Consider the following 17713-nt stretch of genomic DNA (forward strand, 5'->3'; position numbering starts at 1 on the left):
ACAATGGCAGCCCATGATGAACCTCCGTGCATCTCTGTACGAGTTGTTACGAATAACGCCAAACATTATTCGTCGGAACGTCTTAATTTCACTACAGAGAGAGAGAGAGAGAGAGAGAGTGGCCGTGCTGACAGAATGAAACAAAGGAATGCGCGACCACTTAGCTCAGCTGATACGGGGAATAGGTGCTTTAGGAGAAAATATCTCGGTTGATGTTGCAGTTATCAAGTTAAACCAATTTACCTATCAAGTATGTTGTCCTATAAAGAGCAGGCAATTTAAGTATCCAGTAGAACCATCATTTTTAAGACACCCCTTCAGTTTGCTAGCATTCTGTAAATTCTGTCAATGAACCTTTCAATCAAACGTGAAAGTAGACAGATACTTCAATATTTCGGTACGTAGAAGCTCCGCGTAAACAATAAATTAAAGGATGACCGGATGACTTTATCAAGGTCTATATGAATATAAGCTCTCTCGTCAAAACATTGTTGTCTGGCCGGAAGTATTCTTGTGGGCTTGAGTCGCAAATGGAAGCGCTATCACGGCGGTCGCAAAAGCTACTGTATGTTCGTTGACACAACGTGGGAACTGATATGGCCAGGTAGTGGTATGGCTGTATATGTTGACATCGGCGAATCAACTGTTTGTGCGCAAACAATTCACGTGAGGCGCCGTTTGTATGTTTCCACCCCAAAAAGCTTTTAGTAGTGCTCAACGAAGTTCCTGATGTTTATTCCCGGAGCTTACACCGAGTTTATTGGACCTCCAGCAAATGCATACTTGTGTATGAAAAAGAGGAGGAAGAGAAAGAAGGAAGCCCAATAAGGTAAACCAGCTACGCATCCGGTTTGCTCCCCTGCAGAGACGCAATGGTATACGGGGGTAAAAATATGCAGATCCAACACGCATATTGAAATCGAACTAGGACACATGAGTAATGTTTCCCCTCAACTCACCTATAACCTTAAAGACATTTAGGTATGTGTCTTGTCTCTTTGTGCTTACACTTCTCCACACAGCTGTTTCCTCAAAATGGATCACACATCGCATTCGCCCTCGCGACATCGCTGCGTCGTCGTGCCACACTGTGCATCCGCCTGAATTGGTATTTTCATTTTGCCATAGCCTGTAAACTATGGACACCTTCAACAAACATTGCATTACATTACGCAATGATTGTGGTAAAATAAATGCAATTGTGCGCATCGCAATTAGTTTTAGTGCATTTATATACTCCTTCATGAAATCTTCGCTTCACATAGATTGCAATATGTGCATTGGGATTTCCATGATTTTGCCGAAGGGAAAGCTTGCGAGGTTTTTGACAGCCTCATGGCGATGTTTATATTCAAAAAGTTTAAGATCGCACAAATTCACAGCGCTGCTTGTTAGCATATTGAGAAATTTTCATCGCTTCCCAAAATATGATACCAAATCTCTGCATATGATGGCTCAGCGCAACTTCATGGAAGATAAAAATAAGGTTGGCGAAACCTTATACAATCTCTATTGTGGTTCACGTGCTATTCAGTGCAGCCACAAAACAAGACAACATGGCGACTGCGTCAGAGCGTCACAGCTAGCGCTATCGCGAAAATGCAGATCCACTGCTGATCCACTCTCTGCAAACTCTCACTTTTTGTTCCAGCATAAACATCGTTATGTAAATTCGAAGCACAAAACAGTTTTTTTTCTTCAAAAAATGATTTGCTCCTCTTCACGTTTCGTCACCTCGATTAAAGCACTAAAACGATTGACGTTCCGTATCAGGGACACAGCCGACAGCAAGGGACAAAGCAAACAGGAAGGGACAGAGCGTGTATTTGCCGCTTCCTGTTTACTGCGCTGGTATAAAATTAAAGGTTGCGGCTATTCGGTCGGCAGATGTCAAAATCTCACAAAATAAATTTTGCTTGCAGTCCTCAGAAATTCCTCGGAAATTCTCTATGCTTACGTGCGCAGATTCTGACACTGAGAACTTGTGCTAGTACAAAGAGTAACAAGTCATTATTTAGTATACTTCAGCGGTGCATCCAGGTCACGAAAGCGTGTACGTGGTCTGGCCCGTGAATTACGGGACTCGCCGAGGCCTAAAATTCGCAGGCTTGCGCGCGTAGATCCAGACAGTGACAATTTGCGCAAGTAATGAATGTAAACATGTCATTATTTAGTATACTCTGACAGTGCTTCCAGGGCACCGAAACAGTAATGAGAACACCAAAGCTGCAACCCAGACTTCCCTGTGGGTTCGCGTCTCGCCGAGGCCTCCATGTGCCGGGGTTGTTAATCTTGTATGTGAACAAACTCCGGCACACTCCGGCCTCGTACCGGCTTTCATTTCCCCGATGCCCCCGCCGATGCCCCCGCTGCTTGTTTCTTATAATACCAAGTGCTGTCGTGAGGCGTCCCTTTGCCGATATTATTTTCGCATGCTAAATGATTGCATACTAAACCATGTGTTTTATCACTGAGTACTTATGTTGAAAATATTGTCGGCATCCTGGAAACTTATAGTGGTAGTAAAGGTGGTAGCGCTTGGAAGTGTCTTTTTCTGTCAGGCTGCGTCTATGGGCGAGGGCGTTCCTGGCGCGTTTCGCTCCGAACCCTGACAACCATCACCATCGGTGGCGCCGCAGCGGCTGAACCTACTATGCATGGCTGAACAGTGAACATGTGAATGGGCGCGCGTGCTCGATGTCTCCGTAGCTATAATCCCCCGATCACACTGAGAAAGTGCCGGTTGGCCACAAAATCGGCCATTGAAACATCTAAGTCACGCGACAGAAAAATTCCTCGTCCTGCCGATCTGTCCGAGACCGATTTGTGGCGCCGGGAAAAAAAGCATCCCTTGTCCATGCCAGTCAAAGCGCGGCATTGCGAAAGAACAGAGAGGATAGAGGCGGAAGCTGTTCTTGGTTTTAAATATCCGGTTAGCTATTCTGCAAATGGAGCAGGCCACGTTGTTGTTTGCAAGTTTATTGGCTGGTGTTTTGTGCATTTGTGCCCTTGCCTCGTGTGAAGAGAGGCCTCCAGGACAAGTGTACTGGGTAGCACATGGGTTGATATGTACATTAATATAGCTGTGCATTAAGCAGGTGTTTGTTTTCCGTGTTGGTACGAGCCGAGCAGAATCGAAATTTCACCGTGAGTACGTAGCATTTTATTGTTTTAACTGCGCTGTTGCGTTGGAGAAAACTAACGTGATCATTCCAGCCCGTCGCAAAATTCATTCGTCGGCGATTAACAACCTGGTTTAATTATGCTGCGCTGTGTATATGTAAGTATGGGGCAGTGGAACTGGTGAGCACTAACGACGTCTTGCCCTACGTAGCAAGTAGTCTAGACAGGCAGTATATACAGTCATGCACGCGCTGTAGCTGTGAGCACGATCAACGTGGTTTTGTTGGCTAGCATACCGTCGTTGTAGTGACACAGGCTACATTGCGAGCGTTTCCGATGCTGAAGCGGCACGGAGCCAAATGAGACGAATGCGATTCGTAATTTTTATGGAAACTTGTTACCGTATTTTCACTCGCAATATGTCTGCAATTGTTTTGTGTCCAGTGTATTTCTTTTTCTTTTATAGACACATACGAAATACTCTTTCACTAATCATACATTCGGAACAAGCCTGTGGGAAGTGACCTGGCGAGTTTTAACGCATCTTGTGAGAGTTGGCGGGCGGCAACGAGCATTTAATCGCACGCATTCAGACCAGGGTTATGATTCTAGACATTGTCGAATTCGGCCACGCTCTCGGATTTGGTAATCGCAGCATATTGAGCCAATCAGAGAAGCCCACAGTAGCCTATCATTGTCCCAAATTGCCGCCATCACCTGATTCGGCAACATGGCGGAATTTGACAATGTCCAGAATCATAACCCCGGTCTGAATGCATGCACGCATCTTGTGGCCGACTATTGCGCGGCGCCTCACGCGATGGAAAGTTTCTCGGTGTTAACGCGCCATGACTACGCAATTTTGCATCATACGCAAGAACACTCGCTATACCAGTTTTAATGTGATGATCATGGACTCCTCTTTTGGAATGACCAAAAAGGACGATATGGCTCAGAACATGGCAGGCGGTCGCAATAATCACTACTATATATAAATTGGCTACCATGTTCTGTAATGTTATCGCACTGTTTTACGAGAGCCGGACAGTACTTTAAGCAAATTGCTGTTGGTTTCAGTTAGCTTACCTTTTTGTATGAGCTGTTTCCTACATACAATTTCTCCATAAGAAGTGTACCTGCAGGACCACTCTTGCCTGAAAACATAAAGTTGGGACAGAAGTGTTAGGCACCTAGAAAAGCGTAAGTGAGCGAGGAAACAACGTCGTATTTTGTTGTCACGCAGCAGATTATTCGTTGTCAAGCTGATCGATTTTTTTTTCAAAATCGCTGGTGGCTTTAAACACTAAAAAGAGGTTAATAAAACAATGTTCTGAACTTCGTTCATAAAGAGCATGCGACACTGAATGGGGCGGAAGAAACCACAGATGGTTTTGCATTGACATGACGTTCTGTCTATGAAACGTTTTGTGCAAGTTTTCAAAAAATGAAAAGCAGAATTTATGCCATATCATGTCAGCCATAGAGCAAGCATTCCCACAATGCTTGATCCTTCGTATGATTCATAATTTGTAATCACCCGTCCAGTGCGTGCTTCAGAGCCACACATATAGGACCTCCTGCTGCTTTGAAGATAGACATGATATCTAAAAACAGTCAAGTAAGAGTAAGAAATGTATCACTTTGGGTACACATCGTGGTTTTTAAAACTTCACGAACTGCACATTCCACGATCGTATTGCACAATAAGCGTTTTTAGGTAATTTCGGTTGCACCCTGAAATTTTTCGGAAGAATAATTTGATTAATGGAAGTGCTTGTTCATCATGAACAATTATTCACAAATGTGTCAGTCAACAACGGTATAAGAAGTAGTCGCACGCGATTCAAATTATGAGGGGAAAGCTTCCAGATGAATAAAAATGAGTGAGAGGGCAAATTTAAAAGCCCTACCCTGCCACAACCGCCAACTTACTGGTACTCTCGCAAAAAAAAAGTCAAGCATAATTAATGTTTTCTGACAGTAATAACTTGTTGAGTTGAAGTTTGGAGGATAACAAAGTTATGATAAAGAAGTTAATGTTTATATTTCTTTTTCTTTTCGTTCTGAACCCTTGCACGGGCCGATTCATGGCCGATCTTTAAGAGTGGGTTGCGCCATTTGACTGAGGAACAACCAACCTATGAACCGACCAAGGAAATGACCATGTAGTCCGTGATGAAACGGAAAACGATAGGCGTTACATTGACCGACAGGAACATGGCGGTAGGTTAAAGAGCAAGCGTGCGCACGTGATATTGTGGTTGAGGCAAAGATTTTAAAAAAATGGAATTGGGGCAAATGCTGCATTGTGTAGAGACCATATAGCCGGTGTTGTATTAGAGCCACAGAACTAGTGCCAAAGGAAAGGAAACGGAGTCTAGAAGGGAAGGTGATGCAATGAGATTAGGGAATTGCATAGGATGGAGTCGGCTGACGCAAGATACGGATAATTGGAGATGTCTGAAAGAAGCCTATTTCCAGCAGGGAATGTAAAACAGGCTTATGTTGATGAACGGAGAATCATTTGTGGCGGTCGTATAAAGGAGGGTAGGACTTGGAACGTTGGATCACCGAGTGCATGCGAAAATCTGAGAACACTGTTTGGCCATTTGATGAAGGAATGGAACTTCTGTGATTTAGGGAATGAAGAATGCTAGAACTTCAATGATACAATAAGTTTGTGTTGCATACCTCCTTGTGTTGTATACGCACATACAGTAACACATCAGTAATGGCTCATCAAAACCAATTCAAAAATAATAATATGAAATATTAAAGCAACTCCTTCCTCACTCGCAGGTGACTGGATAGAGGCATTGGGCCTCCGAATACAGCATCAGAGCACTAAAAGTCGAGCGCCCCTACAATTACCGCCACCACAAAATTACCTGTATAACGAAGGATTCCGTAATCCCTGGCTGAATTTCCATCTGTCATATGTGTTGCGGACGCCTCTATGACAAAAACAACGGCAATAAAGTTACCTGTACAACGAATTACTTTAGGCGTCTTCGACGGCTGCCTGTTTGTTTTGCAAAGAACATTCGTATCGACCGGTTGTACCACTGCTCTAGACTTTATCTGTTGCAGCTCCATCCCTGACGGAAAAAGCCCAGCGAGACGAACACCCGAACACATTCACAAGGGGTGCCAGTGTAGGTGATGGTGTCATGATAACAGCCTTATTGTAATATTGTCAGCTCACGCAAAAGAAAAGGAAAAGGAGAGAAAAAAGACGGCAACATTACAGTCGCGAAAATCTGTGCGTTGCCGCTTTGTGCCGGTGCTAAGCATACCCAGCTGTTGGAGCTGGCCATGGATACCAACACTGGCCAAGTCGCCAGCGTATTGACGAAACATGCTGCTGCGAAGAGAGGTTTGGACCCACCCGATTGGAAGTTGACGAAATGATGAAAACTTCATCGAGCGTGTGCCAGCACTTTTCTTCTCGGTTTGCTAAAGTCGCCCATCCCGTTGGTCAAAGTGTGCAATAGAAAATCGGTCACCCACTTCACTACGCATCTCTTATGTTAAATAAGGATTACCTTTTGGTGGCCGGGCCTGGCCGGCGCTGTTGCGACTGGTACATTGCACAATCTTTATACAAGCACGCTGCAAAACGAAGGATTTTGTAGGCTTTGAGCGCTTCGTTATAAAAGCGTTTGACTGTACAAGGAATAACATGCACTTCGCTTGCACCAGCGTCGAGGCTGCAATGAAGTTCGTGCTACTTCAAGCCTGCAACTTAGGATGTTAGGTAAAGCCGAAAACGTTTGCTGTGCTCAGGTGGCTGAATGACCTCTAAGGCTGCGATGACCTCTTAAGATTGTGCACACGTCTTCTGTGTTTTGCAGGAAAGGGCATAGTACGAAATTTCTACCTTCGCATTTTTCAAACCCCGCGCAACGCAGCGTAATTGGAAAATCGTCTCGATGTCTTGCAGTTTAGTTGTCAAGTCATTACAGTTTATCTCGTACATTTCAAACTTGATTTTTACGCATGAGGCATATAATTATGTATATAAGGCATGATATCATGAAGACTTGCTGTAAGTGAGCACAAGTTTATGGCTTATTGAACTTTTTTAATTCACTTGACAATAATAATAAACGAGCTTAAACATCATAAAAATACACCTGTATGTGATAATATTGGCTCAGAGTTCATCACTTGGATTTCTTTATAACGCCGTGAAATTTCAGCACTCGGGTGCGCTTGTGTTTTGCCTCTACTGAAATTCAGCCGCGGTGGCGAGAGATCCAACTCACAGCATAGTACGGAGCAACACAATACAACTCCCTCAGTGAGGTTTTGCAGGGGCCGAGAAATCAAGATATTGGCCATACATGACCGCCACCTTCATCATGTTGTGGGTAAACTTGAACTCAGGCAACCACTGCAGGATTTTATACGTTTTTGTGTCCGCTGTCGCCTTTGCTTAGCTGCTTGTGCTTCTGACTTCTGCAGGAAAGTTTCCACCACTGACACTACCACTTGAGCCAAGGTAACCTGGAATCATGAAATCGATTATCGAAGGAGGGTTGCATCATTTGAAGACGCGTTTTCTTGAGAGTTAAAACTCGCAAGAGCATAGCGATGTATCGCCTTACTATGTCATAGCGAATATAATTATAAGACAAGACCCTTTTTCTTGCATGTGGACGGTATTTTCAGCAAAGGTGGCCGCTATTAAAAGATAAATTTATGCTTGGAAACTGAAAGGTGTTCTGGGCCCCTATTCAGAAAGAATTCTTACGCTAGAATTGTTCGCAAGAGAAGATGTCAGCATATCCTAATGCTGGACATACCATTAGCGAAGGGCACCAACCAATGGCAGAGAGCACATACGTACGAAAAAATTTGTGAAATCGGCCTCGGGGTCGTAAGTTCATGCATAAAGTTTATACCTGACAATGTTGTATAAGAATGCTTAAGCACAGGCGCAGTAGATAAGAAAGCCTTGTCAGTGAAAAGCCACCAAGAATCCGTTAGCGCATCAAGAGATTCAGAATGCCTAAAGATAACCTTAAGCTTAAACGGCTCAAGCGTCGACAAGAAATAAAACTAAATATATATGGCCGAGCGCCGATGAGATACACTTCGCTGAGGTTTCAGGAGTGAGTGAGCATTTTTCACTCACTTAGACCAAACAGAAGATGTTTCAAGACGTGAACATAGAGCCGTCACTTGCACACGTTCTTACTTCTTCAAACGTTTCATAGTAACATATCATTATTCAGCCTTAACGGCTATTTCGTCTTCCAAACACCCATTCTTTCCATTGAGTCCAGTACCCAAAGCTCTTTCGTTCAGATCTGATGTTTCCAATATCCAGGAATCGTTACCCAAACAATAATGGAAGATTTCGCATAGCGATCAATCTGCATATGACCATATAGCTGACCCAGAAATGTCAATAAACTACTATTATTGCGCATACTACTAGTATTGGTACTTACTCGTGGGCTACGGCGAATACGAAAAGCTGCATAAGCGTGAAGGTAATGCCGCAAATCGGCGGTTCTGACTTGGGACGCCGAGGTATGCAAGTGCGCCCTGGTCCAGAACTGAGGTGCCATAGCGCGACACGCATCGCTGCAATGCCGACGCGGTACCCGCAGAGGGGTTCCTTTTGTCTAGACAAAATAGAGGGCACACATTCGGGCTATGTTGGACTTCGTGAACCGGCAGGGAAGCGAGAAGCCCGTGTGGGGAGGGAGTCGATATAACTTGCGCCGACTTTAGGAGACAAGAGGAGAAACGAACGACCAAAATGCAGGTGCCCCACGTCCCCTTTTGTCAAGTCTGTTGTTCGCTTTACGGCCTTTCGTGGCTTTACGATCTTTGTACGTGCTATTCTTGCTCTGTATTTTCTTACAGCTTACGAGGGATCTTAACGCGTTCGAGGAAGCTTTCTCTCTTGCCTACTAGACGAATGTAACAGCTGAGTATGACTATTCTTCCTAGAAGGGGATTGGAGGTAAGCGAGAAGAGGAGAATTTAAAGGACAATTTGCGCAGATTGTTATAGCGCTCCTGTGACAATTCACAATCAAAATATGTAGACTCATTGTGTGCGGAGTGAGCCTCGTTTTCATAATTTCCACCTCACGGCTACGACTCGCTTAAGCCATTAGGAGAACAAACAAAGACACACAAGAAGACTGCCGAGCATTTTATACCATTCAAGCGCATTTCCGCAGCACTATGTAAATGCGACACGTGTTCTTTGTCGCCTTTTTGCCTTGCGTCATAGTTTTATGATGCCTTTTTACTGCCGATTAGCATGCAGTGCAAGGTGATTTTTTTTCGTTGAAACTTGGAAGCACCTGGTGTTTTCGAAAACGTCATATAGGAAAGCGTAATACTAATTGCTTTATTACACGTCCCAGCCATATGTAGAAGCTGTAAAAATTATGTTAGAACGGCAGTAGCTTTCTCTAGCAGATGTGGTGTGCAGAACAACCGTTTCGGAATTGAGCTCAAACCTCTGGCGCAATATGGACACTTGCGTTTTAAAGTTATCAGAAACTAGTCACAATGTTCTCAAGTGTCGCCAATTATTGATATAAGTTAACGCCTCTTTTAATTATACATATTTATTTAGAGGAGCTGTAAACGGATGGTTCTTTAGGTACTTTAAGCCCACGATGATTTAGCAGGACCATGAGCTTGTGACGTTACCGGGCCAGTGAGGCTTACGCTATGTGTTAAATGTATTTCCTAAACGATAACCTGGAAAATAAAAGCTAAATAACCATAGAAGTCGCAGAAATGGAGTTGTACCACTTGGAAAGTTGGGTAAAATTTTATAGTGACACTCTCGTACAGAACAAAACAAATTTTTTTTACAGTTAAAAGTTTCTGGTTGCAAAATATACTATTTATATTGCACTGCAGCCCTCAAGGTGATACTTCACCAAGGCAAACCTTTGTATAATTCAAATTAGTATAGATTGGAAATTGCCGGATGCCGTAAGTTTTCATCTAACTCCATTCCGTGGACAACCGCGCCAATTACTTCCACGCATACTTGAGGTAAACAGCCGGACAGAGCTACGCTGAATCAGCGCAGGGAAATTATCACCTACATCATCATCATCATCAGCAGCAGCCTATATTTATGTCCACTGCAGGACGAAGGCCTCTCCCTGTGATCTCCAATAACCCCTGTCTTGCGCTAGCTGATTACAGCTTGCGCCTGCAAATTTCCTAAGTTCATCACCCCACCTAGTTATCTGCCGTCCTCGACTGCGCTGCAATTGTCTTGGTATCCATTCTGTAACTCTAATGGTCCACCGGTTATCCATCCTCCGCATTACATGGCCTGCCCAGTTTCATTTTTTCCGTTTAATGTCAACTATAATATCGGTTATCGGCGTTTGTTCTCACCCACATAGCGATTAACCAAATCAAATCACACTATTAATTACGCACATTTATGGCTTTCTCCTTCAAATGCATTGTGTTTGCCTGATCTAATGTTACGACTGCATTAGGTTTATGTTTTCTATCAGTTTATCTTTTGCATGTAGAAATTTATAGTTTGATTTAGCAAAATGGAGGTGCGCTCACAGGCACTACATTGTCGGTTGGCATGCAGGGGTTACTATATCTTTGAAACAAGAACGAAGAAAAAGAGGACGAATGAGCTTACGTGCATCTGTCCATCCAGGTGTAACAGCAGCCACCCAAGGATGCGGTCAATGGTTCATGCTTAACAGAACTATTTTCTTTATGCACTGAGAAGCTACGCACTCGGAGGATTGACCGACCAACCGATGAACGCGACAACCTCGTATGTGTGCTAGGCAAAGAAAGCGAACACGCGCCAAACACATGAAAACGAGCTTGGGCCACAAATGGAGGACCATGCGGCAGCTCAACTGCATGTGCTCTGTCATGGCACAATTCCAAACATAGCAAAAAATTAGGATAGGGTGCTGCATAACACGTATATTGAAGCTTACGCCCGTAATCGACAACTTTCAGAGGCAGCAGAAAGGAAGGCCAATGAAGCTGGACAAGGCGGTCGAATTTCGTGGATATTGCAGTCAAACAGTTGGCAGAATTTTTACTAGCATCAAAATGCCTAGCATTACTTTAAGGCATATAACAACAGATAGTGTTTAAAGCGTTTTACTTACATTACTTACTTACGTTTAAATTCCAGTGGAAATACTTTCGCTATCATCGCACGTTTGACGTCGTTAAGATTCAGCTTAAGGAAATCCTGCTTTCTAGCGCGGCGCGTCGGCGACGCCTGACGTTATATGCGTAGTCATTTATACATATAGTAGCTGCGCTAACTTTTACCTAATTTCTGGAGAAAAGAATGAACCGTGACTTCTTGGGCACTTCGCTTCGCAATTTTGTGTCGGTAGATGCTGTAGAACTCGTGACTGGGCAATGACTCGGAGGTCACAAACAGCTGCACTCACCTCAAGGATTCCAGCGTGTTTCCGTAACTTGGCGACATTTATGGCAGAGCAAAATTTACGACGGTACTTAGCTCTCGCACCTTTAGCCAAGTTGCACAATTAATGGAAGTGAGCCGCGCCCATGAAAGCGATGCGCTCTCTGTGAAAAGGGTAAGTAGAAGAAATTCTTGCGCACTGCTTGCAACGAAATGTGCTGGTTTGCTCTGCGATTCGCCGCACGTTGCCTCGCCATTGCCATATTTACCGTTGATACATCTAAAGCGTAAGTACGAACCAACATATCAGTTCGTTTCAGAACAACGTAGAATGCTATAGCCCAGTAATCATCTAGTTGGCGGATGCAGCTTTCGCGCCAAGCTTGCAGATTCTTGTCATTACGACAACCACGAATAGCACCCGGCTTGCTTTTTTTCCATGTTATTACCAGTAATGAAATTTCAAGGAAAAGGTATTCACCAAGAGCTTTCAAGCGCACCAAATAGTTTCATAATTTCTCATACTGATGCCTTCGCTAGTGCTCCTCTTGTATTTATCACCTGATATGTTTTTTTGTTTGGCATCTAGAGATGTCTCGTGCACGGACGACCCAGGAAATACCATGTGTCAAGTTTTGAGCAGCAACAAAGGCAACATAGAAGATCGGAGAGGATACTATACGGAAGGACAACAAGGTGATGATTTAGAGGCACCCACCTAGCAGCAAAGCGAAGTTCTGAAAAATTGACTTAGGCTCTTAGTTATCCACTGTCGTATTTTATAGATATTTCATTGCAATGTCAGAAGGCCCTAGCCTGATGCCAGTAGAGAATTTAAGCCATTATTCCTTGTCCTCACATTTGTTTTCAGATAAGCTTTAGCATTTCTGGGGTGCTATAACGTAAGGCTATTCCAAACTGTTGCTATTCCATGTCTGCATCAAACAGCTCTCGGGCCACCCCCACTTCGTCTGTCTGTCCCACGACGTCACGAAAACCTCGAAAACTACCCATTTTAAATGCACGTGAACGCACTGATTATGCATTATTAGACCGAACAAAATAAAAATAATTAGTTCCCATTCTACGCCTTTTCGCCATTAGCCCACCGTTATTGGTGAATTCTATTTCCGGGCTGCGCCAACTTCTCCTGTATGTCACGCGACCTCACGAAACCTCGAAAACTCACCAAAGTGACGTGCATTACAGCTGACGTTAAAGTGATGCGCATTAAAGTGACGTTAAAGTGACGTGCATAATGCATTAAAGATGCATCATTATACCGAACAAAACTGCATGTTTTCCGGAATAGCAGGAGGCTGCCCCGTTCCGAAAGGAATAGAAGATGTCTGCCAACCAATCACTCTCGCATTGGCTGCTCGGAGCTGCCGGGGAAAATGGATGTATTTGCCTATGATAAAGCTTTTTGCGTGGCAGTGTAACGTTGTCGAGTCTTTTCGGCACGTTTACGACATCGCTCTGCCAACTCTTCTTCGCTGAGGATCCATTTCAGAGGAACATTTAACCTTCCGTTGCACGCCGCCACGATTTTCAACCAGCCACTGCAAGCTAACCAAGGGGAAATGGGCCAATCACAGACGCCAGTACCACTTTCCTTATCCGGTTATCTAGTTTCACTGCGCCAGCTCGGCCTCACCGAAACCTTCTTCACTTCGTGCTCCTCGCCTCTTGTCGGCCAATTACATAAGAACAACTTTTCAATGTAGGCAGTGCCATTTGCTTTGAAAGCAAACAAAGGTGACCTCCTATAAAGCAGAAGCGCGTTTGACTGGGCGATTCAAACAACGCTGCGGGTAACCGCCAGATGCTTGCATTGGCGCTTACGTAAGTTTGACATCAGGAGATTGGAATAAAGACACATTGGGGAATAGTTTTAGGTTATAGGGCCTCCGATTTATTTTCTGCCGAATGGACGGCTCGAAAAACAGAAATTTCATATTATTTGTCAAAATGACTCTATAGGGCAGGTTTTCATCGACAAAATTAAGACAGCAGAGGGATATTTAGGCAAAATGGAATGAATGTTTGCAGCGCGGCTATCTTGTAGATTTTGTCTTAACACTATCACTTCTTCAGTAACGAGCCGCTAATACAACCAGCCATGACGAGCTTAAGACAGAATGACATTTTTTCAATAAATAATTCCCGATGCGGAGAGCGCACCGCGCCGAACCTGCCCTTTCATTTTTACGGTTAAGGTTTTCATTTTTTTTTTTTTGTAATGCAGCCATCACTAGGGTTGCTGAACAGGAATGTATTAGCTGCAGAACATAAGTTGCTGAGCTGTTCCCCTTTGATCCTAACACCTAATACTTCTTCAAGTAGGCAGTGAGTGCATTGAAGAGATTATGTATCCTCACCTGACACACTTAAGTGGAATTTTTCAGTTTTTCTTGTGCAATACCCATCTCGGTATATATCTTTGCTGAGATATTCACGTACGCTTCCACAATCTTCCATTACGATGCAATGTCCATTATAACTGCTGGTATTTCTACTAAATCGAAGTCTTTTTCGTAATATGTTGTTGGTTATATTCCGCATGGTTGTCACTTATTTAAATAATTACGTGAATGTGATCCACTGTTGATTCCTCCGGTCTAAAGTTAGTCCGTCCTCTGGGCTAACGAAAGAAAAGAGTTGCCCTGATTCTATTCGAAATTTGCTTAGTGGTTATTTCGTACAATATCGAAAGCAAGCTAATTGACCTATAATTCTTCATTTAAGTATGTAATACATGCCATGCACGTATAAAATGGCGGCTGCGCATGAGCTACCTTCCTCTCTTGCCTTTTCTGTCTGCCTGTTTGAAAGTCACAATGCAGTCGGTCGGGCAAGCTGTATAAGTGCTCATTTGGGAAATAGAAACTAACTAATGCACTGCAGCGGGTATTTGCGCATGAACAAACAACAATGGGGAGGACAGCAGTTCATATAATGAGCGCTTTGGGGACTTACAGTAGCTACGCTTGAGTAGACTCGAACGGTATCTTAAAAGTATTTCCGGGAAAAGCACTTGAGAAATGAGTGGACACTCCATAACCACCTTTTGCTACACACATCACCTACCTACCAGGGACGATGGGATTAATACAGTTGCGCAAAACAGTCCACAGCAGGACTAGTGCTTACCTGATAACTAAAGTTTAATAGAAAAAAATACGAGCAGCTTTTTCTCTTATCAAAATAACAAGGTTACAACCAGCACGCAGGACTGCGCACAAGGTGACACTACAGATACAAGATTTATCCAAAAATCGCGTCTTTATTTTGATAGGCAAAGTGACACTGCGCTGACATACTTGTTGGCTTTTCTTATAAACGCTTTACTGCGAGCAGTTTCTGCAGCTGAAACCCGATGACGTCATAAGTCTGCTTCGCGCCATCGCCCATCGATGGCTTTGTATCAAGCCGCAATGCGGCGCAAACAGTGACTGTAAACCGTGTATTTCATAATCCTGGCTGACAGTACAGCCCAGTACGTTTATTAAAACATATGGCAGAAAAAGAACATGCACCGTTTCATATTTTAAAACCACTGAATGACTTATGATGGCGCGGAGCATGTTGGCATGCGAAGTACAGAAGTCTCGGCTGCGTCAGGGCTGTATAGAGTATAGAAGTTCGCTACATAGTGCCAAGTCGTAAAAAATTAGGAGCTAACCCATCGGTGCAGTTTTGCAAACAGGCAGAAAAAGAAAAAAAAAACCCTGACAGAACCCATCTCACGACGAATGACGACGTTAATGCGATGGAAAGGGCAGCAACACACCTTATTGCCATATTCTTCACTTATAGGTAGCCAACTTCTTCAATTTTATGTTATATTAGCTCACTTATCTCGCTTATCTTAGCTCGACGCTCCTCACTCAACGCATGACCTGTTCTAATTTTGTTCACATCCCTTCTTTCTCGACACTGGGGTGCTATTCATGGTGACATTTATGCGTTTCTATAGTTGAGTTTTCTAATATTCTGTTGCTGACTTCGTCATTCCTTGGCTCTTTTCTTGCTTGTCTCTCAGGGCAGCGAAAATGCTAATCGCATTAAGACTTTGCTCGCTTCGAATGGGTGGCGTCGTGTTGTGAAATGTTATGTTTAGGCTACTGCAGGAAGCTGCAAGTGACCTGAGGACTGCTATGGTGTGTCGCTTCGGCAAGCGGACTCCCATGCAGGCAGTCGAAGCAAAACGTTTTCGGGTTCGGTTAGGCTTCAGGTTCAGGCTTCTGCATCCTAATGCGTTAGCATTCTTAGGGTACTGCACGCCCTTTACGGGGGCTAGCTATGCATGTATGTTGGTACCTAACCGTTTACCACCCACCTGGGTCACTATAGGTAGTCCATGGTCGAATGGGCCGGTAGCGCATCGGGCTGCTGGGCTGAGGGCACAGTGTTCGAAACCAACCGAGATACCAACTTGGGTCGCTGAGTATGTGGCAATGTGTACATAAGAGCCGCTTTTCAACGAACCACTTTCACGGCTACATCGGTCACTGCAGATGCCGTACTGGGTTGGTACCGCTGTTCAATGAAACTCTTTGACCCAGACTTGGAGGTTCCGGTATTCAATGAACATCTTTGATACAAACTTGGGTCACTGGGTACCTGTCAGGAGGTGTGTGCCACTCTTCAATGAACGTCTTTGACGCCGACTTAGGTAACTAGGTGTGTGCCACTGGGAATAGGTCGCTCTACAATGAAGAAAAAAATCCCTTAAATTTCTCCAATGCTGAGCTGAATCAAGCCCACATCGCAAGGGCGATGTGGGCTTCATTTTCATTTCCTCTGTAAATCTGTCATTCATTTTTCCTGCGTATATATGTCATTTTCACCCATTAAACATTCAGTGGCGAGTCTGCGCACGTCTTGTCGGCCCCGTCTTTGTCCGTGTGGGTTAGCACAGTTAAAATATACCATACAAGTGAATACACCTCGATTGTTGAGGCTGAGGGATTAGTCAGGAACTAATATATTAAGATTTGGCAACAACACAGGCCTGTGTGACAGGCGTTCCCCTTGCAAATGATGTTCTGTTCTGTACAGCCTACAACGGATTCTATCGACGCACCCATGCAAGTCTCGTTATTTTCAACGTCTGAATCGTAGACTCTGTCAGACGTTGTTTGCGTGTTTGAGTTGACGCGCCTATCACATTATGAGCTTTTGTGCCATTTTGAAGTTCGCTGTACGTAAGGGTGATAGAGATCGATTCTTTTATGTCCTTGCGGCACAGCACCCAAGAAGCAGCTACGGAGGTTGTGTTTCCTTTAGTTGTCTCAATTGCAAAGTTACACCAACCTACACCGATGACCTAGTATTACTGCAAGTATCTGTACTCGGTAGATCAAACTTTCTCATTTCTCGCGGTTCCAAAAAATGTTTGTTTTGTAACGTTCCTGGGGCGAAATACACAAACCTTCGCGTTCATGAATGCGTTTTGCCATTTGCCAGTCGCCCTCGCTAATAGTATGTCCACCATCAGGATTGGCTGGAGTTTTATTGCGATAGCAATTATATGGACACTTTTACCGGATTTCTGCCGTCGCCATCGTCGTCGCCGTCGTCGTCGCCGTGAGGTTCCCTATAGATAAAATCTTCGCCGCGCACCGTATGCCCGAGCGGAAGCGTGCGGGGACGCGCGCTATCACGGAGAGCGAACGCACTCAATCACCCACGCGCAAGCAAGGAAGCGGGAAGCCAGCGCCGGAGGGAGCGCGGGGGGGGGGGGGGGGCGCACTTCTACGCTGCCAACAACCGCGCTCGTCGCTCGTCCGCACCGTCTCTTATCTCCACACGGCTCTGACCTTTATGCGCCGCGCATTCGCCGCTCAGTTTCCGTTGAAGCGATAGACCGCACGTACCTTCGCCCGCTGCTGCGGCGTATATATGCGCTTGCTGCCAGCGTTTTGACAGTCGTTGTCTGCAGTCATTCAGTGTGATCTATTCATGTTTGTTTGTGCGCGCTCACACCACGCTTGTTCAATCAGTTAGTAATAGTCGGGCCACATTTTCCAACGCACGCTACACATGCAATGCTGCCCGGGTCGGCAGTGCAGCGCTACAGGTGTGTCCCTTCGCACGCGCTGCCCACGGGAAGCGCTTCTCATCAACACCACCGTTTCACACGCGCCTCCTCGTGGTCATCGAGTCTCTC

The 17713-nt window shown here is 44.6% G+C and overlaps 1 protein-coding gene across 2 annotated transcripts in view; it reads left to right on the plus strand.

Annotated features, from left to right (window-relative positions):
• LOC125943332 (uncharacterized) overlaps positions 1-17713 on the plus strand; it is a 69535-nt gene that overhangs the window by 45788 nt on the left and 6034 nt on the right. Inside the window, exons 1-2 of one of the 2 annotated variants that reach the window (XM_049662486.1) lie at positions 11736-11825; positions 12128-12234. In XM_049662486.1, coding sequence (XP_049518443.1) covers positions 11752-11825; positions 12128-12234 — 181 coding nt within the window. In that variant the 5' untranslated portion in view covers positions 11736-11751. Of the gene's footprint in view, positions 1-11735; positions 11826-12127; positions 12235-17713 lie in introns of those variants that run through there. The other variant, XM_049662487.1, reaches the window with a different exon arrangement.

The sequence above is a fragment of the Dermacentor silvarum genome, chromosome 2 (genome assembly GCF_013339745.2).
Source record: "Dermacentor silvarum isolate Dsil-2018 chromosome 2, BIME_Dsil_1.4, whole genome shotgun sequence".
Classification (NCBI taxonomy): Eukaryota; Metazoa; Arthropoda; class Arachnida; order Ixodida; family Ixodidae; genus Dermacentor; species Dermacentor silvarum.